This window comes from Populus trichocarpa, chromosome 3 (assembly GCF_000002775.5).
Source record: "Populus trichocarpa isolate Nisqually-1 chromosome 3, P.trichocarpa_v4.1, whole genome shotgun sequence".
NCBI classification, from domain to species: Eukaryota; Viridiplantae; Streptophyta; class Magnoliopsida; order Malpighiales; family Salicaceae; genus Populus; species Populus trichocarpa.
Genome location: NC_037287.2, coordinates 11,506,267 through 11,529,508, shown reverse-complemented (window position 1 = coordinate 11,529,508; position 23,242 = coordinate 11,506,267). Strand labels below are relative to the sequence as shown.

At 33.7% G+C, this 23,242-nt stretch overlaps 2 protein-coding genes, 1 long non-coding RNA gene and 4 other non-coding genes across 9 annotated transcripts; all 7 read left to right on the top strand.

The window, feature by feature from the left end:
- Positions 1–1,870: 1,870 nt before the first annotated feature.
- Positions 1,871–3,055, top strand: LOC18096938 (uncharacterized). Its single transcript, XM_052451664.1, has one exon. It carries the CDS (start codon positions 1,871–1,873, stop codon positions 3,053–3,055), a length of 1,185 nt encoding a protein of 394 aa, XP_052307624.1.
- Positions 3,056–8,424: 5,369 nt separating this feature from the next.
- LOC18096937 (ribose-phosphate pyrophosphokinase 1) lies at positions 8,425–12,751 on the top strand. 3 transcript variants are annotated; one of them, XM_024596388.2, is made up of 8 exons: positions 8,425–8,768; positions 9,381–9,554; positions 9,960–10,208; positions 10,629–10,772; positions 10,857–11,024; positions 11,295–11,364; positions 11,518–11,599; positions 12,224–12,751. In XM_024596388.2, the coding sequence occupies exons 1-8, from the start codon at positions 8,622–8,624 to the stop codon at positions 12,402–12,404; spliced, it is 1,215 nt and encodes a 404-aa protein (XP_024452156.2). In that variant the 5' UTR covers positions 8,425–8,621; the 3' UTR covers positions 12,405–12,751. The 3 variants fall into 3 exon arrangements, with proteins under 3 accessions (XP_024452156.2, XP_052307690.1, XP_052307691.1); XM_052451730.1 differs by having other exon boundaries at positions 9,381–9,558; positions 9,964–10,208; XM_052451731.1 differs by lacking the exon at positions 8,425–8,768 and having other exon boundaries at positions 9,408–9,554; positions 9,964–10,208.
- A 2,073-nt stretch (positions 12,752–14,824) lies between these two features.
- On the top strand, positions 14,825–17,473 carry LOC112327020 (uncharacterized). The gene is made up of 2 exons (XR_002981064.2): positions 14,825–15,979; positions 16,061–17,473. It is a non-coding gene; the product is annotated as an uncharacterized LOC112327020 (long non-coding RNA).
- Positions 15,135–15,222, top strand: LOC112327057 (small nucleolar RNA U61). The gene has a single exon (XR_002981133.1). It is a non-coding gene; the product is annotated as a small nucleolar RNA U61 (small nucleolar RNA).
- LOC112327059 (small nucleolar RNA snoR14) lies at positions 15,284–15,371 on the top strand. Its single transcript, XR_002981135.1, has one exon. It is a non-coding gene; the product is annotated as a small nucleolar RNA snoR14 (small nucleolar RNA).
- LOC112327054 (small nucleolar RNA Z101) lies at positions 15,430–15,520 on the top strand. Its single transcript, XR_002981130.1, has one exon. It is a non-coding gene; the product is annotated as a small nucleolar RNA Z101 (small nucleolar RNA).
- On the top strand, positions 15,598–15,686 carry LOC112327055 (small nucleolar RNA Z101). The gene has a single exon (XR_002981131.1). It is a non-coding gene; the product is annotated as a small nucleolar RNA Z101 (small nucleolar RNA).
- Positions 17,474–23,242: the final 5,769 nt, after the last annotated feature.

The following is a 23,242-nucleotide window of genomic DNA, read 5'->3' as shown; positions in this document are numbered from 1 at the left end:
AGATTGAGCTTTACAATTTGTTTTTTTTTTTTTGCAAGATTATCCTTATAGGTTTTGTTGTTCAACTTGATTTGACCTAAATAAACCCACTATGTTTTCATTTCAATATTAGATAAAAATAGCATTCAATATGGAATTGATTTTGAATTCATGGTTAAAATATATTTATTTTTTAGGAATTTTTATACTGCTCTAACCTATGATGTAATGCAAGCCAATTCTATTATTATTTGATTAATAAAGAATTTATTATAGGAAAAAAATTATTAGACATAGTTGGGTACATAACTTGTTTTGCGAGATCAAATATCTTGATCTACATTTATTTCTCTATTTTTCAAGTTTAGTCTATAGCTATTGTTGACAACTTCTTTTACATTTTATTGGCACATATAATTGTTTGATTAAATAAAAAAAAATTATTCTAAGAAACAAAATGATTAAACACAACTGGGTACATGACCCGTGTTGTGAGATCAAATATCTTGATACATTTATCTCTTAATTTTTCCAGTTTAGTTTTTACTTATCATTAGTGACTTCCTCATCAAATCATTCAGAAATTATTATAATTCATGAAGCAAGTTGATAAAGTATATAGTTAAAGTCAATTATTCAGCACGTAAAAGAAAAATATGAATTGTTAACCATTAAAGACGGTCTCACAATATTATTTGAAGATAATGTTGCCCGCATCACTCGTCTTAGAGTAGGCTACACTAAAAGAGACAAAACAAAAAATATCTTACTAAAGTTCTTTTATACTCACGAGCTTCAATAAAAAAAAAATTGATATCAAAGAAATCAGGTCAAATGATAATTTAACAAATTTATTTATAAAATCTATCCGCTTTGATTTTCAAGAAACTTGTCTATAATATTGGAATGCATCATCTTAAAGATTTATCATACGATATATACTTTTGAGCTGAAATCAATTCAAATTATACTTCTTTTCCTTCGCTTATGTTTTTTCCTATTGAATTTTACTTTGCAAGATTTTAATAAGACAATTTGATTTTTTTTTAATTTTGAAATATTTATATAAAATCCTCTATTGAATTCTAAAGTATTCAAAAATCATATAAGAATGTTTTTTTTTCTTCTATTAGGTTTTTTTTTTCTCATCATGTTTTTCTTTACAAGGTTTTAATGACATATATTATATTTTAGTACATGATCATTTAGAAAGAAATGTTATAAAATCTATAATTATATATATATATATATATATATTAAATGTGTCATTAGAGTCTTTCGGACGTTAATGGCTCTTGGATTTAGTCTCTTAAATTTTTTATGAGTTATGAGTTTTTTACTGTTCTTTACTATATATATATATATATATATATATATATATATAAATAATTTATTTGTCTTGTATTTGATGATTGAAAAAAAAATTAATAAAAAAATATGAAATTCTCTTTTAAAATTTATTATGAATATCTATGTTATTATTTGTTATTTATTCAAAGAGTATGAGTGTGATGGTAGTTTTAAAATGCTAGTTAAAATAGTTTTTTTTTTTAACTAAATTTTAGCTAGAAAATAAAACACATGAAAGCGAATGTTCTTATCCCGAAACTATCAGTTTTGCGAGTCAAAGGCGCGAGCTATCTCGTTGGAGACTGGCTTTCGGAACTTTGTGTAAAAAGTATCTTTCGACGTTTCTAGCCACTTAAAACATGGGAGACCACTGCTCTCTTTAACTCTCTCCCCCTCTCCCAATCCCAAACCAAATCACAGCCTCTGTCCGGTTCCAGTTTCCGTTGTTGATAAAGATTAAAATCCGCCCATCAAAGTTTTTTCACTTTCCTTTCTGTTCTTCTTTAACCCATCAAGAAGCCAAACGTACTAAAAAAAGAAAATGAAGCTCTCCCTCAATCTTCAAGATGACCACCAAATCCAAAACCCTCTCTTGAAGGCCAAACTACCCATTTCAATACTCAATCAACCTTTCACTTCTATCCTCACTACCACCACAACAAACTCCATTTCTGACCTCACTCTTGCTCTATCTACGAACTTCCCTACAGGCCCTTCTCTCAAGCTTACCTACACTCCATCCACAACAACAACCATTTCTCCTTTCTCTCTCTCTCTTAAATCAGGCTTGGGCCTTTTTGGTTCTCCACACGATTCCCCTCTTGTTTTCTCTGCTCAGTTTTCTCTCCCCAATTCAAGCTCCAACTTGATTTTACCTTCTTTCTCTCTCCAATTCAAGCCACAATTTGGCCATTTCTCACTCCACAAAAGAACCACCACTCCATCTTCAAACCCTAACTATGATCTCAATTGTGGGTCCCAAACCACAAATAGGCCCCATTTGGAATCTGGGTCACCTTCAAAATCTGAACCTGGAAATGGGTTTGCCTCAGATGGGTCATCAGGTTGGCAAGAATTGAAATTAGAGCCATGTAATGGTAAAGAGAAAGAGGGGTTTGTGAATCATAATTACATTGATGATGCTTATGGAATTGGGTTTTCTCCGGAGAGGCAATTAATGTGGAAATATGGAAAGAAGAGAGGGTTTTTTAGTGGAGTTGGTGTAAAGGCAAAAACAGCGTTGCCACTGACTAAAAGGGTATTGATGAATTTGAGGTGGGCTGTGAATTTTCCTGGTGAGTTGGGAATAAAAATGCCCTACTTGATAGTGAATAAGATTGGGATTGAGAGGGTTGAGGAGTTAAAGGAAGTAAAGAAGGAAAAAAGCAATGAGAGTAATTTGGGAGATTTAGAGTTGTTGAAAGGAATGTGCTTTTGGATGACAAGGGATTTGGAGGTGTTAGAGGCTGAGAATAGGGAGATGAAGCACTATTTAGAGAATATGAGACTGGGAATTTTGGCGAGGAATTCGCGCAAAGAGATCAATGGTTTTGTTAAGAGAGTGGTGCCAGCTTCAAGTGGTAATCTTGGTGGGTTTGAGCAGTGGAGGAGCAACAAAAATAATGGAGAAGGAAATGGGCAAAGAGAAGAATTGAAGAAGCCTGCAAAGAAGGTGACTGACTTGGAAAGTGAGTTGCAAAAAGCTATTAAAGCTGCTTCCTCTTAACCAGGTTTGAAATGCCTACAATGTATGACCTCTAGTTTGTACTTGAATGTATATATTAATTGAGCTTTCAGTTTTATGTAAACTATGCCACGACCAGCTTGCGGCAAGGATTTAAAATGGGTGGTATAGCGGGCTTTATTATAGTAGTTTAGGGTTTTGGTTTGAAATCATTGCCAACCCATTATGTTAAAAGTAGGGATTGATGATAAATATTTGTATTTCTTCGAACACAAAAAGGTTCAAATGATCAAGAAATTCAAAGAAACTTCTGCATTTATGATTGCTTTATTTTGGTAGCCCTTTGAGCTATTTTCGTCCTTTCAAGTGCTAAATTTTTAGATCTGCGTTTGGTACTTCCAATAGAGTTAACATATTTTTAACTGGTTTTTGATGAAATTTTCATTTTGTTTTTCAGTATATAGAATAACCCATTATATGACACCTAAAATGGCCAGATGTTTATTTATCTGCTGAAGTGCAGGCTAAAAAACTTCATTTCAAGGAAAGAAAAGGTAGCAGTGTGTGCGAACAATTTATTCCAATCTGTGTGTAGCTGTATGTTAGTTACATGTGAATAATGGAGCTTATTGACTGATATTTGTCAATCAAATTATGAAATATCTGATTAAGTTCTCACCACTTTAGCAATGCTTACAGGTTTTGCTGGAAAGTGGATGATGTATTAGAAATTTATACTTTCTTCAGAAGTTATCAGGGATGTCTTGTATGTGTTAGCTCCTCGTTTCCTTGTTTTTGCTTTTCTTTTTCTCCGATGGTTTATATCAGTAGATGGTTTGCTATTATTTGAATGATATCAGGTTTGTGTCTAGTAAGGTAGGAGTATGTGCAAAAAACTGATTAGCTATTAACCTAGAGGATGTAAAAGTGTCTTGATCATCACTTAACAATAACTCCTAAATATCATGTGATTTTGAGATTATTTGCTCGAAATTTATTTGTTGATAAGTAAAGTAACAAGTGTTTACATCTGGGAAGAAAACGTTATTGCTATAGCTATCTCTCTTTTCATGGTCTGTCATGGTGAAGATAACTGATTTTGAATCCTTGCTTGATCTCTGAGCACAAGTGGTCTAAAGAGCCTGTTAATGGACTTTCCTACCTTCCATTAAAACCAGATGTTTTTTACAAGCTGAGATGTTAATATTTCAAATTCATTTGCCACAAAATCAATCCCAAGCTCTGTTTCTTACGTTGTGTTGGTCAGAAGAGGTTTCATGTTCTTGGTTGTTAAGAGAATTTGCATGAGATCACCATAGAATGTGTGGATCCAGTTGCTCCAGTGTACTTAGATTGGCAGGTTCTTTCAGTGTGCACGGTATTATTGCTCTTCCAAAATCAGCATGTATTCATTTTGACTGAGCTTTACCAAGTAAAATGGTGAGACTTATTTGGATTATGTGCACTCATGCGTTGTATGATTCCCCTTGCATATTGGAAGTCATTCAGCTAAATATTGATCTTCAAGGTTCCCTGGTTTTCTTTTCGAAGCTCTTATGCCCTGGTGAAAATGAATTGCTGGCTTGGGCGTTGATATAAGGTGCTGGACTAGCTCTTGTGAAAGCACAGTTACCCATAACAACTGGATTTGGAGGGAATAGGATAACAATACCGGGCACGACTTTCACCTAATCGGTCAATTGGCAGCATGAAGGTGTCCTACAAAACGTCTTTCTGTGTCTACAGGGATTTGTGAATACCATTAATAAGCCACTCACTCCACAGGAGATGCCCTGACGTTGAATGACCAAGCCAATCAGTTGGCGGAGAGCAATATAAATCCACTGCATCTGCTGTATAGTTCTTGAACTATAGCAAGACGTGTGTGCTGATTTTGTAGGGAGAAGATGATTTTGGACTTGGAAGGCCTTTTCTACCGTAAAAGCTTTGGTAGATTTTAATAGCTTCAAAATGAAGATATGCATAGCTATGTTGCATGTGATGTTTTCATTAGCAGAAGGCATTTCTAATGAACGAATTATTCAACCTCGGTGGCCTTCAACTAACAGGAATCAAATGATGGAACTTGAACCACCGTTTTAACTCCTCCGTAGGGAGTCATGCGTTACCTATAAAAGGTTTTGCGCTTCGTTTGGGGTGCCTGGAACGGGGTTGAGGTGCGTAATATATGGCCAGTGTAGAACAATGGCATCGATGTCTGATATTTCTAGCCAATCCAACCTTTTTGTTCATCAGCCCATCATGAAAAGGCCAATCCTCATTGAGTTTTTCGGCAGCTCAATCAATATCCATATTCCATGCTATATTGCTTGAACATTGACAGTTCGATTAAGATTATAGTGCTCAACACTCGTTAGAGACTTGTTGTAAGTTACTGCTGTCTAGATCATAATTTTATTGCAAGCCAATCCACTTGGTTGTGAAAATTAAACAATCTAGAAACCCAAAACCTCTAGGCCATCCACTTGCATTTTGTTTTGGAATATGTTATCATTTCATAAATGAATGGAAATATTAGAGAATATTAGAATTGTAATATAAGGTTGCTGCTACAGTGGTGCATGAATCATGACATTTCTGCTCTTATCCTAGACCTGGTCTTGTCTGGTCTGGTCCACAATGCTGGGGATTCGAGAGCTTACCTTACCTAGGAAGGAGACTGCAGGTAAGCAGAGGATGGTTTAGTAAAAAGCCCAAAACTTTGTACTATATATATAAAAAAGAAGACAATAAATCAAGAAATAAAGAATGAATGCTATGTCTTTTGGCATTGGTTGATGATCAGTGATCAGAGACATCTCATGTGATGTCTGTTCCTGGAGTACAAGCAAAGCAAATGGAGAGAGCAATGGCAAGATCAACATCATCAGCTGGAAGTGCAAGTGCAAGAGAAGGCACAGCAAAATCAATAGTGGCTGATCAAATTTCTCAAGCTGTACAATCCACCTCCAATCTCCTTCACCTCATTCAACAACCCTTCCTTCCCATGTACCTCCCTTCCTACATGCTCATTAAGATTCTTCATGCTTATTGTATTTTTTTTAATTATCTTCTTCTTGCATCTTTTGCACTCTTCATCTTCTCCGTGTTAGTGTGTTAGAAGTCACGGGGTTTGATTTTGAGACAGGATGTGGAAATAAAATGATGTTGATGAACGTTGGCCAAGTGGGTTTGTTCAGTTTTGTATTAAACAGTCAGTTTTTGGTTATGTTCATATAGGACTATTTAGTAAAAAACTGATAGTATAGTGAATTTGTATTAAGCTATGTGATTATGAAGAAGAAGATGTAATGGGATTTTAATCTCTGATCATTAGTGTGTTTTTGGTAGGAATTATATCTGAGCATTGGTGGAACAAGCTTTTCTAGACAAGCCAAATACTCATCTTTAGGCTCTCTGCGCTGAAAGGAAATGGGTGCAAAGGAAAAACGTATAGGATTGCTTGTGTGCACAAGCACTCGAAAAATGTTGAGGGGATGAGAAGGGTCCTTGGCACTTGACTCTGCTTAGCATTTTCAGAATTCTGCTTCATGGAAACAGAGAAAAGGTTTAGGATGAACTTTAAGAGACTGTAACTCAATCTGTATTTTGCTGCTGACGTTCGAATTTTAGGACATTTTTATAAATCGTTTTTGGTGGTCTTGTATGGGAAAGAGTGGAAACACTGAAGCAGACTTGAGCTAAAGATATAAATACCTGTAACATAATTTGCAAAAAGAAAGATTAACCATTGACATATGCATGCAACCCTCTTTCTCTAATTTAGTACATGATAGCTGTAGTTGCAAATCGCGTATATAAATTTGTGAGTCAGCAAGATAATCTCACGTTATTTAATTGTTGATGTTTGTTGTCTGGGTTTATGCACAAGCTTACATCTCTTTTGTCATTTGCCCGCAAGCTGACAAAGCTCCCAGGAACCTTCTGGCAAAAGCCTCTACGATCAATAACAATGACCAAATTTTACAGTACTGATCAGCTGAATAGGCCATTTACTGCTATGCTTAACCGATGACCGCTCTGAATGTATACAACCGGTAGCATCATCTCTCTCTCCCAGGAATCTCTAGGAATCTGAGTCATCAAGTCAACCCCAAGCACATGAAGCACGCTTTTGACTCAAAAAATATCCTATAGCCTGCATGATTTTTCCTTGAAAGTTCTAGCAGGACGTCTATTTTGTCGCGGTTGATTTTGCTCTCCCTTCCAAGCAGAGGAGTGCAGACTGCTAGTAGCATGGCACCTGAAGCAATCCTTCTGTCTTCATGCTTCCTTGTTTGTAATGCGACAATACAGGCCAAAATCCATATATGCATCCCAGGATATCATCAGAAGGAGCCATGCGGCTGGAAAAACATGCGCCGCGCGTGTGTTTTTTTTTAATATAATTTTTAAAGATTTAATCTTATTAAAATACAATTTTTTTATATTTAAATATCGTGGGATTGAATTGCGTATGGAGCATGCAAGGGCATCCAATTATTGAACCCACGATGGAAGAATTTGCGAATATTTTCCACAAGTCAAAGAAATTGAAAAGAATCCCAAAAGTGCTCGCTGCCTCGTATTCCAACCGACCAAAGCAAGCGCTCACACACGTTAGTAGAGTAGAGTAGAGAATCCCTAGAGCTGCCACTTGGATTTGGTCCCCACACACGTGGCGGCAGTATAACACTAGAAGTAGCATCAATCAGCCCTTTTTTCCATTCTTTCTGACTCTAACAAGCCCAAATCACTCGAACGAATCCTAATCACTTAATTTTAATCACTTCTTTCTACTAATAACAGATTAAGGACTAATTAATTATAAAACCATCTGGTTCAACTGGTTTGATGATTATTTTTTTAAAATAAGATTTTGAGTTTTGTAAATAGATTATATTATTGTTGAGAAAATTTTATCTTTTAGTAAATTTACCCGGTTTTATCAAAGTCCAGTAAATTTCTAAATACTAGAATTTAAATTAAAAAATATTAATTACGAGAATGACATACTAATTAAGTGAGTTGTGAATTTGTGATCTTTGGCTGCTATTATTTACTTGACAATAATTTATTATTATTTTTGCCTGTTTTATACTGATTATATTATTTTTTAAAATATTTTTTATTTGATAATAATATTTTTTATTTTTAATATTAAGATATTAAAATTATTAATTTTTTTTTCATGTTGAATGTTTTTTAAAGGGTCTATTTGGCATTAGAGTTGTGTTTTTTTTTTCAAAAGTTAATATTTTTAAATTATACTAATATAAAAAATATATATTTTTTAAATAAAATTATTTTAAAATCTTCTATATAAAAAATATTTTTAAAACACAACAATAACTCCAATTCTCCTCAAAGTAGTACTTAGCAGTAGGTCTACTATAAAAACAAAGCAAATACTAAAGGAGGTAAAGAAAACACAGGAGGGTGAAGGGTGAGAAAGAAACACCTCCACCGTCTCCTCCTCTTTAGATTTCTTTCGTCTTTCTCTCACCCTCATCGTGTGTTTGGCATTAGTCTTGTCTACTCAAATTATTTAGTAATAAACAAAAGTTAAGCCAATCCTCAACCCTAAATTTTGAGAAAGGAAAAAAAAATGGCTTCTTCATTGGGCATGCAATCGTCTCCTTCACGAACGGCGTCGTTTTTGAAGCCCTCTTCGTCGTTGTCTCGTTGCTGTTCTAGACAGACAAGTTTGAGTTTCAATGGCGCTAGCACCCGAATTTCCTCTACAAACACCATTGTAAGCTAGAATAGAATCAAGTAATAATAATAACAATAATAAAAATCTTTCTTTTGTTTTCCTGTTTTAAGCCTTTTTTTATTCGTAGGCTCAAAGCTTGTTGCGTGCTTGGTAAAACTAATGAGACAGAGACACGCACACAAAGTTAGAGACATTCTATTGAAATTGATAATGATATGTTGTTTTTAATACTATTTTATTTGTGTTTCCACGTTTTTTAATTTTTTCACCTGTTTCTTTTTCCTTATTTAATAATTGAATTTGGGTTCTTAATAGAACAAACCTGATTTCTTCGAAGCATTTGAGGATGGTTTTGATGAATATGTTTGATTATGGTTGTATTCGTGAATTTTACTTTATTTTGTTTTGGTGTCGAAAGTTATAAAAATCGGTTGCGCATATATATATATATATGGATAAAGGATAAATTTTTAGCTACATAAAACTCAATTTCATTTCTTTTTGCTTTTTTTCTTACTGCAAACGGAGCGCCAGGGGATGGGAAGTAAATTCTGTGTTATGGTGGTAGCTGTGCATGTATAGTGTCTTTGTGGAAGAAGAAAACGGAGTTGTGTTTGTTGCTTACTGATTCCAAGTTATTTATTGTGCCAGAAATGCGATATTTCTGAACCATTGAATTTTGGAAACGGGAAGCCTACTATTCCTGTCCTTAACAACCAGACCTTGCCCAAGTTTTTGGAATCTGCCCGAGTGGATAAAACTGTTAACAGAAATGATACCAGGCTGAAATTGTTTTCTGGCACAGCAAATCCTGCTCTATCTCAGGTAAGTATTTAGTTCTTGATAGTTGTATACAAACGAGTTATGTTTATATTGCTCTATCATCTTGATTTTGCTCCTCGTGTGATAAATTCAACTGCTGGAATATTAAGACTTAGCTTGTACAAAAATCTCATCATGTTATAAACTCAAATGGACGTTGCTCTTCATGCTGAAATCTTGTAAGATGTTCATTTGATTTAGTTCCTCATGTGTGAAGCTGTCATTTTCCTCGTTGCCTTTGATGAAAAGCTTATTCTCCAGCATCAAATTGGGATTGTTTTTGGTGGTATTTCATGCACCGTTCTAGTTAAATACTCTGACAAACTCATAAACTATATTTCTGAACTAACGTGGTTTTCTATATGATTGGAATTTTGCTATCTGTTAACGCTCCTCTTTCATCTCTAGGAAGTTGCTCGGTATATGGGCCTAGAACTGGGAAAGATCAACATAAAGCGATTTGCTGATGGTGAAATATACGTTCAGTTGCAAGAGAGTGTTAGAGGATGCGATGTTTTTCTACTGCAGCCCACCTGTCCTCAGGCAAATGAGAATCTCATGGAACTTCTGATCATGATAGATGCTTGTCGGAGAGCATCAGCCAAGAACATCACTGCTGTGATCCCATACTTTGGATATGCCAGAGCTGATCGAAAGGCAAGTTTTATGGCTGGGTTTACCTAAAGAGTAATATTTACAACTATTACTGGGGAATTCCTGCAAAAGCTTGGTCATGGAAATTAAATATTTGCTGGGCGTCTATTTAAGTGTTTGCACCAGTCATGCATCAACCAAATTAGATGAACAAGTATTTCAATATCCTTTTCTTCCAGAAGAAAAGATTGATGCTAGATAAGTTGTCTGGCATATAGAATGGAAAATCATTATGTCAAGGATCAGTCTAGCTTTTAACATCTGTTTCATGTTTGTGCTCTATTTCAATACAGTTTGATTTGGTTGTAGGCAGCTTTTGGTATGATTGGCGCCTTTAATAGTTTTATCATGACTGTTTAAGATATTAAACTATGATCTTCTCCTGTTGTGTATATTTACTGTTTTCTTTCTTTTTATTTGCAGACTCAGGGTCGTGAATCCATTGCAGCCAAACTTGTCGCAAACCTTATCACAGAAGCAGGTGCAACCCGCATTCTTGCCTGTGATCTTCATTCTGGGCAGTCTATGGGTTACTTTGATATTCCCGTGGACCATGTGTATGGCCAGGTAATTACTCTGCAGGTTTTAGTTGTTGATCATTACTCATCCAGATTTTTACTGATTTCTTTTATGTTGCTTTTGTGATTCTAGCCTGTGATTCTTGATTATCTTGCAAGCAAGACAATTTGTTTTAGTGATTTGGTAGTGGTTTCACCTGATGTTGGTGGTGTTGCAAGAGCACGGGCTTTTGCCAAAAAACTGTCAGATGCTCCTTTAGCTATAGTGGATAAAAGGCGTCATGGACACAATGTTGCTGAGGTAATCTCCTAACCACATCACTGCTGAGCTGACAGTATTTTCTTTATTTATAACTTGATTACTGCACTACGCTATCAGGTAAGCTGTTTGTTTTTTTACACATCCAAATGATATTTTTAACTTTGTTATCTCACTTGAAAGATTATGTATGAATTCTGTTACTTTGCTTTTTCATATAAGCAGATATTCAGTTTGCTGTATTGTAGATGTTTTTTGTTGGTTTATTATCTACTTCAGAATCTCAAGACTATGCCTAATCTGATACTGCAGGTTATGAATCTTATTGGTGATGTAAAAGGAAAGGTTGCAGTTATGGTGGATGACATGATTGACACTGCTGGTGAGTAATCTTGATTTCAAATTCTAATCCAAGACAAGGGAAAATTGAAATTTTACTTGGCATATGATTTGTTGACTTTTCAAAAAGAGTTTTTGTTAGATGATTATATCCAATTCCTTTAATAATGACCAAAAAATTGGTTGTGCACTGTAGGTACAATTGCAAAAGGAGCAGCTCTTTTACATGAAGAGGGGGCCAGGGAAGTTTATGCATGCTGTACTCATGCTGTTTTTAGGTACTCAGTTCATTTACAATATCTGATTAACTTTTTTGATGTGTGTATAAATAATTTCTACTTTTCTCATGTATAATTGAATTGATTTCTTGGATTAGCTGGAGATTCTTGTACGTATCATCAACATAAATTTTAATTATTTATCAAGTACAAACATGTTTTCAAGATCCACTAGATAGGAGGTACTGGTAGTTCAATGTCCGAAGTGAAATGTTAAAGACAGCAGTGGTTTTGTCCTTCTTCCTTTTCTGTGTTCCTAATAGCATTTTTTTTTCAAGCTGTCAACCTGCAATATAACTTTTTGATTTTTCAGTTCAAAGTTCTGAATTTTTATGGACTTAGCATCCTGTATTTAAAAAAAAAATCACAGAGATTTTACAACGTGGTTTCCTGTATGGATCATAGTTGCGGTTCTCTTGTATGATTTTGTTAGAGTGTTGGATATCCACTGAATAAGTATTTTCTGCCTAAGCATAAAAAATTATGATAATATAGAAGCGAGATAAGTAATTGTTAGTACAAGAGCTTTAGATTTCCTCTTGGAAACTTGTAACTTCAACTCTCAATCTACATTAACCATTTTATTCTTGTCATTGTTTACATTTTTACCCTTTTTCTGGGAAGCCCTCCTGCAATTGAGAGGTTGTCCAGTGGCCTATTTCAAGAGGTTATCATTACAAACACAATTCCTGTGGCGGAGAAGAACTACTTTCCTCAGTTGACTGTGCTTTCTGTCGCAAATCTGCTGGGCGAGACAATTTGGCGTGTTCATGATGACTGTTCCGTGAGTAGCATTTTTCAATAACGTAGGAATATCCAATGGCGGTAGATCCTTTTAGTTCACACATGGATTCCCTAGCCAGATGGCGAAGGCAGAGATTGTAGGTTTAGATATCTCTAAGTAGAAGAAAATCAATACCTGGGGGCTTCTTCATCTTCTCCCCCACCCAGTAACATGTTTCTTTTGTTCGATTCCTAGTAGGCTGGATCCGTTGAATATTGCTATCTGCTATTGTCTGCTTCTATATTCTACGCCAGGGACTTGTCCTCGACTTGGCTTCGAGTATTTATAATATTTGCAGGCAAAATTTCAATTGTCTTACAAATGAACCTCTGCAGCAGTCTCATTAATAATACAAAGATTTTACCCAATTCCTGTCTTTAGCCTTCTATCATTGATTTGGATATTACTTGTACTCTTTGTATGAAATATGAATGTGTGAAAGTAGAAATTGTTGGCTTGCATCTGGTCTTTAAGAGCCTTGTTCATGTCAGCTGTGATTTTATAGAAAGAATGGATAATTCCCGGGGCTTCTACAAAGAAGTTTTTAGATAAGCAACCAAGCCTGTTCTTTGCTTCTAGCTTCATGGATGTTCTTTACATGCAAAATTGAGGGCCTGGAACAAAATGATGAACACTGTTCATGGATGTTCTTTGTATGCAGCATTTAATATATTTTAATCCTTATTATATGATAGGTTATACATATCTAATTGAGTTTTTATTATTTGATGAACACTGTTCATTGTATATTTTGAATCGTTTTGATGTGTTGATCTTAAAAATAATTTTTAAAAAATAAAAAAAATCATTTTGATGTATTTTGGCATAAAAAGCACTTTGAAAAACAACCGCACTCCCAACCACGCCCTCACAAAGTCTAGCATGTATTTGAAAGTATGATTGTGGTTGTTTTTTAAAGTGTTTTTCAGTCGAAAATGTATTAAAATAATGTTATTTTTTATTTTTTAAAAATTATTTTTGACATTAGTGCATCAAAATAATCTAAAAACATCAAAAAATATTAATTTAAAACAAAAAAAAAAAATTCATATTTTTTCAAAAGAGTTTTTAGAAAGTAAAAATAATTAGGATACTGCTTATAGATTCAAACAGAAATAAATCTTTCAAAACTCACCTCCCTAGTTATTGTGAAGTACCAAAAGCATGCAAGTCTCAAATTTATTGAGTAAAGAAACAAACCAAATATATATTTAAAGAAATAATCAACAAAAATAACGAAAAGTACTCGTATTTATTCATTCAGTGAACAAGTCAATGATTAACCTTAAATATTATTAAAAACCAAGTATAAAAAAGCCAAACTAACATGCTTTGATGAACATAAACGAGATTGATGAACCTAAAGAGATTGATTGGAGTTGCTTAATGAAAAGGTTGTATAATTAAAAGAATAATTAGTTTACAATGAAACTAAAAGAGTTTTATTAAAGAAAATCTAACTAATGACCAATTCATCGATGCTAGACTTTAGAAATAGTACTTATGATATATATAGAACCCTAAAGGATTAAAGGCAAAGTATACTTAATTACTAGAGCTGTATAAACCATCTTTAACTACGTTGGACAAGAGAATGATGTTGAAAACTCGATATATGATAACAAAAATAAATATGAAATTAAAAAGAAAACATTATTATTTAAAATAAATTATTATACAGAAAACATTGATTTTTTTATATATATTAAGAATATTTAGTAAAATAAAAGATATTTTTTGAGAATGTTAAGATATATGAATTGAAGTACAACCAAGGTGTAAAATATTAAGTTTTTTTACCATCACCTACTTTAAATTATTTGAAGGCATTACAGGGTTCCATGTAAGTGAGTTCAACATTGTCTTGGGCTGCTATTAATTCATCAATGCATACTTCCCATAATATAGGTAAATTTAATTTTTTTTTAGATTAATATGGGTATTCAGACCAGTCTGCGTGTACCTCGACTAATCTCATGGACCCTGAAGTTAACAATTATATAAGTCTATGGTAGTTTCAGAAAAATTAAACTCGTAATCATTAAAAAAAAACAAATTTAAAAACAGATAAGTTAAATTATCATTTGTAAATTCAAAATTAACTCTACAAGGAACTGCTATAGTTAAATAAGGCTTGGACAAAGAGACATGATTCAGGTTGTTGGTGATGGAGCAAAGGCTGACTAAATAAAGTCTCTAATACCATAAAAGAGAAAAATTATAATTTTCATGTTTTTTTTTTCATTTGAAAACAATGAAAAATTTATACTAAAAACTATTAAAAAAAAACCATTAAAATGTGTTTTAAAAGTAATTTTTTAGTTTTGTAAATATAAAATATAAAGAAATTACAAATTTCGTTTTTCCATTTCCATTTTTTATAAAAAATTCTCTGTTTGATCATCCTGTTCTATCATCGATATAAACAAATAGATTTTTCTTTTTCTTTTTTCTTGCTTTTTACCGGTTTTATTAGGTGAGTGTACATACAATTTAGTCACGTGTTTTCACGTGACGTGATAAATTAGGGTTTAGCCTTGTTTTCTTTTCTGCTTCTTCCGCCGTTTGGTGTATCTATAAATATCCTCACTATCCCACCTCCAAATCCCACTGCCCCCCGTCGCCTATTTCTCTCTGTACTAACGCTCTCCTTAACTCACGTCAATTAGATTTCTTAGTTTCTTTGCAGATTTTTTTCCCGAAAGATCTTCGTTTCTCTACTCTTTACGTTATGTTTTAATTTTAAAACTTATGCTGTGATGAAATTCTGTGTTCCAGAGACGGTCTCAGATGAGGTCGTCTTTGACGGTTACACAACCCTCTAAGAAGTTCTGAGCTTACCCTTTTGTGTGTGTATATATGTGTGTGTGTGTGGGTGTTTGGTTTCTTGATGATAGAAAGCGAGGTGACGATAGAAGTTCATGTCTGTCAATCCACTGACTAAGTAACTGTGTGATGTTACCGTGAATCCCGACAGGTTCTGATCGCTTTCTATCTTGGAAGTCTTGTTTAGTCTTTGTTTGCTTGTATAGAAGGGTTTTATGTCTTGGGGCGTATGATGAATCTCATGTTTTAATGGGTAATTTGCGTCTGAATTTTTGTTGATGCTCTATCACCTTGGAGACCTGATGCCCTTTTCTTAACTTTCGTTTAATTTTTTTTCTTGATCTCTTTGAACGCTATCAATCTCTTAATTTTTACGATGCTCTGTTGAATCGGGCAGATGATGAATCTTGTGTTTTAATGGGTAATTTGCATCTGAATTTCGTTGATGCTTCAACACCTTGAACACTGATGCCCTTCTTTACCACCTTGTTTGGGTATGTTTCTAGTATGATTTTATATGTTTGTTTTAATCAATCTCTTGCCCTTTCTTTTCTTCCTTCTTCTTCTCTGTCTCTTCCTTGTTTCAAACAAAAGATAGGTGTTTTTAATCAATTCACAAAAATCACATACAAATTCCTTAACAAAAATACAATTATAGCTTGTTCTTCTTCCTTGTTGGAAACTAAAACCCTAAATCAAACTAATTTGTTTGCTTTTGCACTTGAGAAAATTAGCCATCATCCTCAACCTTTTCTACTTCTTGGAATTTGGTAAACTAAACTCAACAAATCTCCTTTATTGAAGCACCAATTAACCTGCCACTCAAACCTAACAAATCTCTTTCATTGCAGGACTTGCGGAGACATAAAAATCCTAGATTTAGATGCAAAATCCATAACAAAGATGAAGTAATGGGCTTTACAATAAAAGTCAGAGTCGGTTCAAAGCAACAGACTTGCCGTGTTAATCTCATGGCCTTCATAGTGTTCAAAGCAATAAACTTGCTACAGCAATCTCATGGCCTTCATAGTGCTGGGAAGATGGATGTTTCAAATTTGGGTACAACATAAAAAAACAAAAAAAAAAGGCACTCTGGCTGTGACATGATGTTCATGACAGCATCTGGTAGTGCATTAAAAAAAATAAAAATTACCTAGCCGTTTGGGCTCGGAAGTCTTGGACATTTGAGCCAGACCCCAAACAGCCAATCACTCCAGCATGATATCCGACTCGACCCGCCTTAGTTTATCTTATACCGTGGACCTCTCCACCGAGCACCACAAATCGATCACAAACGTTTTTTTTTGCTTACCAAGTAAAACTGTGAAGGGAAGCAAGTTTAAATCATTCAAGAGCTTTATGCAAAACATGTAACCACCTAAAAATTTCTATCAAAATTAAAATACTTGAAACAAACGTGTTCATGTACTTCAACTGTAATATATGTTTAAAATGGAGTTTTTTTTTTTTTTTTTTATTTAAAACGACCTCACCATTATTCAATCTCTCAAAACATAATTACACCTTATTACATAATAAATAACAAAATTACAACATTTCTTTGAACATACAAAATCATTCTCAATGTAATGAAAATCATTCTTCTTTACAATACTAATACAAGACATTGATTTGTTCCACAAAATTCTCTCTGGAGCAGGGTAAAGAATTAAAATGAAGGTTATGGATATACTGGTAATTAACACTAAAAACATCGAGAGATAGGGTAAGTATACCCGCATTTGTTCTACTAATATGACCTCCTCTCTATGTTCTTCCCAAGAATTAGATCATTCCAATCAAGTGTTATTTTCTAGGAAGTGGTAAGATTCTTTCTGCAACTGGACCAATTCTTCCATTAGAGTTATGATTCCTCATTTCTTCTTTCTCAGCTAATTCTTGATTAGTAACTATGGTTTGCAGTGCAGTCATTATTGACTCCAACTGTGTTTTGAATTATCCATTTCTTCTTTCATGAATTCTTGGCACTCGTTCTTCCAATATCTTTCCATGTTCTTCCAATGCCCTGACTTTGTTATTCTCTACCATTGTTGACAGAGAATGCTGTGAATTAAGTTGCTGGTGGATCTTTAGAGACTCTGATACCAACTTGTTAAGACCACAACCTTAAGTACTTGGAAATGCAGAAGAGAGATTGAAGAGAAGGAAGAAGAAAAATAAGAAGAGAAGAAGATTATTTATAGAAACGGTTTGATTGATTAATTACTTGACTTCCAAGCTATGAACTTCAGCAACTTTATACATGAGATTTTCCCTCCAACTAATTACTAACTACCACTCACTAAATGCTAACTAACTCTCTAATACAATCCTGGAATCTCAATTAACCACGTGCTTGATCTTCTTGTCTGTTCTTCTGCTGGAGTTGCTGGCTGCTGAATGCTTGTTGAAACTGGAGCTATAACAAAGTACTTATTGTCAAATCTAGCTGGGGTTTTACAATCCAGCGGAGCCAATTGATTGTCTTTTCTAGGTTTTGGACATATGGACCGTAGGATTCTTCGAAAGGGAGTTATATCTCTTGTATTTATCACAATGTTCTTCAGCGTTCTCATCGTGTATTTGTTGCCTAAAGCTTAAGCATCTTGCCTTCCCCATTGTATGGCTACCTCATGCACAAGCACAATATATTCGAGAATTCATTTTTAGTATAATTTATTGAGATTTGTTTTTTGGTACTAAATTATTTCTTGAAAGTTACAGCACCATTTTGAGGTAGCTAGGGAGCAGCATAAGTTGCCTAATAATCTCTCCGTAGGTATATATGTATATTGGGGGTTGATTAATATTGTTAAGCTATGTATATCTTTAAAAATTATTTTTATTAAGTTATTTTACATGTTTAAATATATGTGTGCCTGAATTTTGAATTTAATATGAATTAATGTAGTAATTAGAAAGCTAGGTAAATACAATTCTTGGAGATTAGCTTACAAAGTGATAAGCGCAATTTTTTATGATAAACGTAAACTTTTTCAAAGAAATTTTTTTAATAGAAAAAGTGAATAATATTTAATTAAATGATAAATATCAATTTAAATTTAAACGGAATGAATAGCTATTTCTTTTTTAATATAAATATCTATTCTAAAGCCCTATATAATATTAATCTATTACATGTACACAATTTGTTTTTATTTTCAATTTAAGTTATTTTATATATAATTTATAATAAGATAGAGAGACATTGCATGCTTTAATGAATTTTTTTTTTAGTTTAACGTGGATGTCCGGGCCAGCTTGCGCGCACCTCGACTGATCTCACAGGCCCTGAAGTTAACGACCATATAAGCCTCCAGTGGCCATCATATAAGCAACCACATGGCTCGAACCTGAGACCACAGAAGGAACAAACCTTTAATGAATTTTTAAAATTATGGCGCATGGTAGTGGTTTGTTCGCAGGAAGTTAAGACTATCATTTTCTTAATCTTTGTACATTTTTCTTATTATGTTATCATTTGTTTTACATAATAATAAATAAAAAGAAATAACAGGAAAATAAAAACAAACCCCAAAACACAGTATTTTGCATAATTTAAAGTAAAAAAAAAAATTAAATAAAAAAACAAAAAAACCCTAAAAGACAAAATATATATTAAAAGGATATACACTTTAACTAACAAATACTCGGAAGTCGGAACCCCACGACTTGTTAAATAATGGGATATCAAGCAATTGTCACCATCGTATGTTTTTACTGGTATTTATATAGTTTTAGGAAAAAAAATATTTACTCTTGGAAATCATACAAAAATTATAAAGGGCTTGATTGAATTCTAGTGGTATATATTAGCCTTGTGCATTTTGTTCGTTTTTCTTTTCTTCTTCTTTTCCTGGTCAGCCTCTGTCCTTTGCTAGGAATATGGTCTGGACTTACATGCTCCTGGATCCAATGTATTTTTTTTTTCCTGTTTGGTCTTAGTTGGCTGGGTTTATGTAGTTCAACACTTAATCTTGAAGTGGTCGGTAACTGATTGAGCTTAGCCCGTGTTTTAACCTAATCCAGTGACCGTATTGTTAAAAAAAATACTATAAAACCCAGACATGGTCACGCAACCCACACACAAAGACACCAATTCCCGGAAAGCCAAGTAAATCAGGTTTGATAGGAGTGTGACATAAAGATAACTTGTACCTAGACACCAGCACTATTGGAAACGGAAACCCCCACCCAACGAATATTGATTCGCGAACGAGAAGTATAAGGATGACGCCACGAAGACAGTTGTTCTTCGATAAGTCGTTTTTCAGTTCATTAGAGAACCATTGAAGGAAGATTATCTCACCAACACACACACACAAAATGTGGCAAACAAGAAGTTTTATTAATCTGAATTGTCTAACTTACATGTCTGGTTATGCCTTTATTTATACTAACTCTAGACTTAAATAAACCATAATGGACCCCCCTTAGGTGGACTTATATTAAACCCACTTACAATTGACCCAAATAAGTAATAATAACCCAAAGACTAAGAAGAAAATAATAAAAATAATAAAAATCCGAAAATTGCCATCCTAAATATGCTAAAATTAGATTTGTCACCATTAAGAAGTCCCCAAATAGACTAGGAAATCTGATCTGAAGGTAGAATTTATTCTGAAGTCTTCTTTTCTTTTTGTAACTAGGATGAATAAGAAATCCTTGTAAGAAAATGATTCTAAAACATTTATGAATCCTTGCCACACTTGGAAACTATGTTGCAGCCCATTAAAGATCTTTGTAGAATTAGGAGATTTTCAAAATAAGCTGCCACATCCTTTTAGGAAAAGAATACTAGCTAAATAGAAAGTCCACAAGTCAAAAAGAAGTAAATAACAAAATTCGTACAGCCTCTGTTGACCCATGTTTCGATGCCTTTTCGAACTCCGATTGACCTGAAATTTTAACCCAAGGTAGGACACCATGTCAGGAGACTCCACGTAAAATTTCAGCCCGATCCAATGATCGGATTGAAAATTATGACTGTTGCCATAAAACTGAATAGATACACTTCTTACATCAAAATCTGAATTTGACATTTCCTGAATTCCTGAATGGTAATACTTAATCTTGAAGTGGTCGGTAACTGATTGAGCTTAGCCCGTGTTTTAACCTAATCCAGTGACCGTATTGTTTTAAAAAAAATACTATAAAAATAATTCTTTAAAGGGTTATCAGAATTCTACCTGATAAAGCAACCAAGTCTCCTATGTCAAGACCCTGTTGCTTAAAATTGGCAATTAGAGTCTCCAAAGAGGAATTTGGTGCAGGGATAAACTGATCAGCGCGGTCAGAACTTGACTTCAGGGAGTCCTTTCTGCCTCGATGAACTTCCCGACTTGGGCCACCTCTCTACCAAGCTGAAAGACATGAGCAATTATCAATTGTATTAAGAAATTAGTTTATCTCAACAAATTAATGTCATCGAGGAATTAGTTGTGACATATGAATGACCATCTTTCTCACCATTTATGATATTGAAGGCATATATGGAGTTTATAAAAAGACAGTAAGATGAAAGAAAGAGATAGAGGTATACTAATTGCATATGTATCGCTGCAACAGCATCACAAGCAGCAATAGCTAAAATATCAGCACATGATACTGTTAGAGCAGGTTTAAGCTTAGGTCATTTGGACAATGGTCCAAGGCTTCTATTTAACAAAAAGCTACAAAAAAAAAGTCAGGTATAAGATTTTCTTTACTTAACAAAAGATCCCAAGTATGGAATGAAAATTGCGCAAAGTCCTCTACTTGCCAGACATACATAAAAAATAAAAAAATATTTCTTAAATATTTTAAAAGGTTCATTTATAGTTCTGTCTAAAGCTTAATTCAGATCTGCACACTGTGAGGGGGCATACTTCTTCTAATAGAACTTAATCCTATCAATGACTTCAAATCTACGCCATGAGTTTACGATAGGTTCTGCTTGCTTTTCACTGAACATGCCATCATAACTATCCAGAAGAACTGATGCATCACACCCCTCATTAATACAATAACCATACCAGAATTGGTGAATATTATTAATGATTACTGGATTATCATCTTCCAATGCTCTGCAGAAACCTTGCAGCAGCATACTAGTATATATGACTAGTTAATTAATCCTTTTTTATTCAAGACTTGAATTGTTGTGGAAAAAAGACGAGGCTACAAAATCAACACATAAATCGAGATAAGAGACTTACAACAAATAGAATATCTGGTTGCAATAAGATACATGAAGCGACCAATTAAACTTTTAAAATGTCCTTCATCAACTTTATCAGTACCATTTTTCTTGCTCAACCTCTCTTTTTAATTCATTGGTGTGTTTGTTGCTTTGCATTCTTCCATCTGGAATTTCTTCAATATTTCCTTTGCATACTTCTTCTGACAAATGAATACTTTATTCTGACTTTGCCTGACCTCCATTCCAAGAAAATAAGTCATAAGACCAAGATTTGTCATATAAAAAACATGCATCATTTCTTGTTTGAAATCTTCAATCATTCATGCATTACATCCTGTTATTAAAAGATCATCAACATAAAAAGACACTATAAGAACATCATTGTTCTTCTTCTTAACATAAAAGGAGGCCTCAAATAAGCTATTTTTCAAAACCTAAGCTTAACAAATGATCATCTATCCTATTATACTAGGCTTTAGGTGCTTGCTTTAGCCCATAAAAAAGCCTTTTTTTTAACAAGTAGACTTTATCTTTTTTCACCTTGAATCACAAATCCATCTGACTTCTTCATATATATTTCTTCCTGTAGAACACCATTTAAGAATGCTGATTTAACATCTAACTCGAACATATTCCATCTCTTCTGCATTGTTGTAGCTAGCAATAATATGATTGTTTTCAATTTAGCAACAAGAAGAAAGGTGTCAGAGTAATCAACACCAAAAATCTTAGCATAACCCTTAACTACAAGCATTGATAGAGCTATCTGCATTCATCTTTTTTCTTTACACTCACTTCACTCCAATGACCTTTTTGCCTTCAAGTCTATAAGCTAATTCCCAGATTTTATTCTTTTTAATCATTGACATCTCCTCCTCCATTGCTTTCTTCCATTTGAGGTATTTGAGAGGTTTTTTTATGTCTAGCAGGCTTCTATATTGCCACTTTACATCTTTGATAGATGTTTGAAAGTGACTTTGTACCTTTGATTAGATGATCATCTTCTAGTTCATTCTGCCACTAAGGTGTTTTTTTCTTCAGAAAGGTTGTTCTTTTGAAAATCTTGCCATTCATAATATTGCTCATCTTCATTAAAGTATACGTCTTTTATGATAATCATCTTTCTTGTTTATGGATGATACACTTTGTAGGCTTTGAAACTGAACTATACCCACAAAGATGCCTGAAATTGCTTTCTTGTCAAGTTTATCACGTTTAACCTATGAAATATGAGCAAAACACACACTTCCAAACACTTTAAGAAAGCTCAGTGAAGGTTTGTATCCATAACAAGCTTCAAATGATGTTTTATCTTCTAAAAACTTGGTTGGAAGTCACTTTTGAAGAAAGACTATTGTATTAGTTGCTTCTGCCCAAAACTCTTTAGGTAACTCCTTCTCATGCAACATACATCTAGCCATCTGCATTATATATTTCTTTCTCTTTTCACTAACTCTATTTTGTTCTAGAGTATAAGGAGTAGTGTCAGCTTCTTTATAAAACATATAAAATTCTGCTAAAGTGTACTCATTTCCATCACTTGACCTTACAACTTGAATTTTACAGCCAAATCAACCATTTTCTTGAACTTTTAAAAAACTCTAGCCACTCCTAACTTGAATCTCAAGAAAAAAAAATCCAGCACAATCTTGTAAAATTATCAATGAAAACAATATAATAGAGGCCACCTTTTACTAATGGTGTTCTTCGAGGTCATGCCATATTAGTATGAATTAGATGCAATTTTTGTGAGGCCTTCCAAGTTAATTTAGAAATTGACATCATGTTTTGTTTACCAAATTAACATGTATGACAATTTGGTATTTGATCAACAAGAAATGGTAGGCCT

Coding starts and splice junctions, on each gene's coding strand:
- LOC18096937 (XM_024596388.2), top strand. CDS start 8,622: ATGGCTTCTTCATTGGGCATGCAATCGTCTCCTTCACGAACGGCGTCG. Junction 10,209..10,628: donor ATGCCAGAGCTGATCGAAAG/GCAAGTTTTATG, acceptor TTTTATTTGCAG/ACTCAGGGTCGTGAATCCAT. Junction 11,600..12,223: donor TGTACTCATGCTGTTTTTAG/GTACTCAGTTCA, acceptor TTTTCTGGGAAG/CCCTCCTGCAATTGAGAGGT.
- LOC18096938 (XM_052451664.1), top strand. CDS start 1,871: ATGAAGCTCTCCCTCAATCTTCAAGATGACCACCAAATCCAAAACCCT.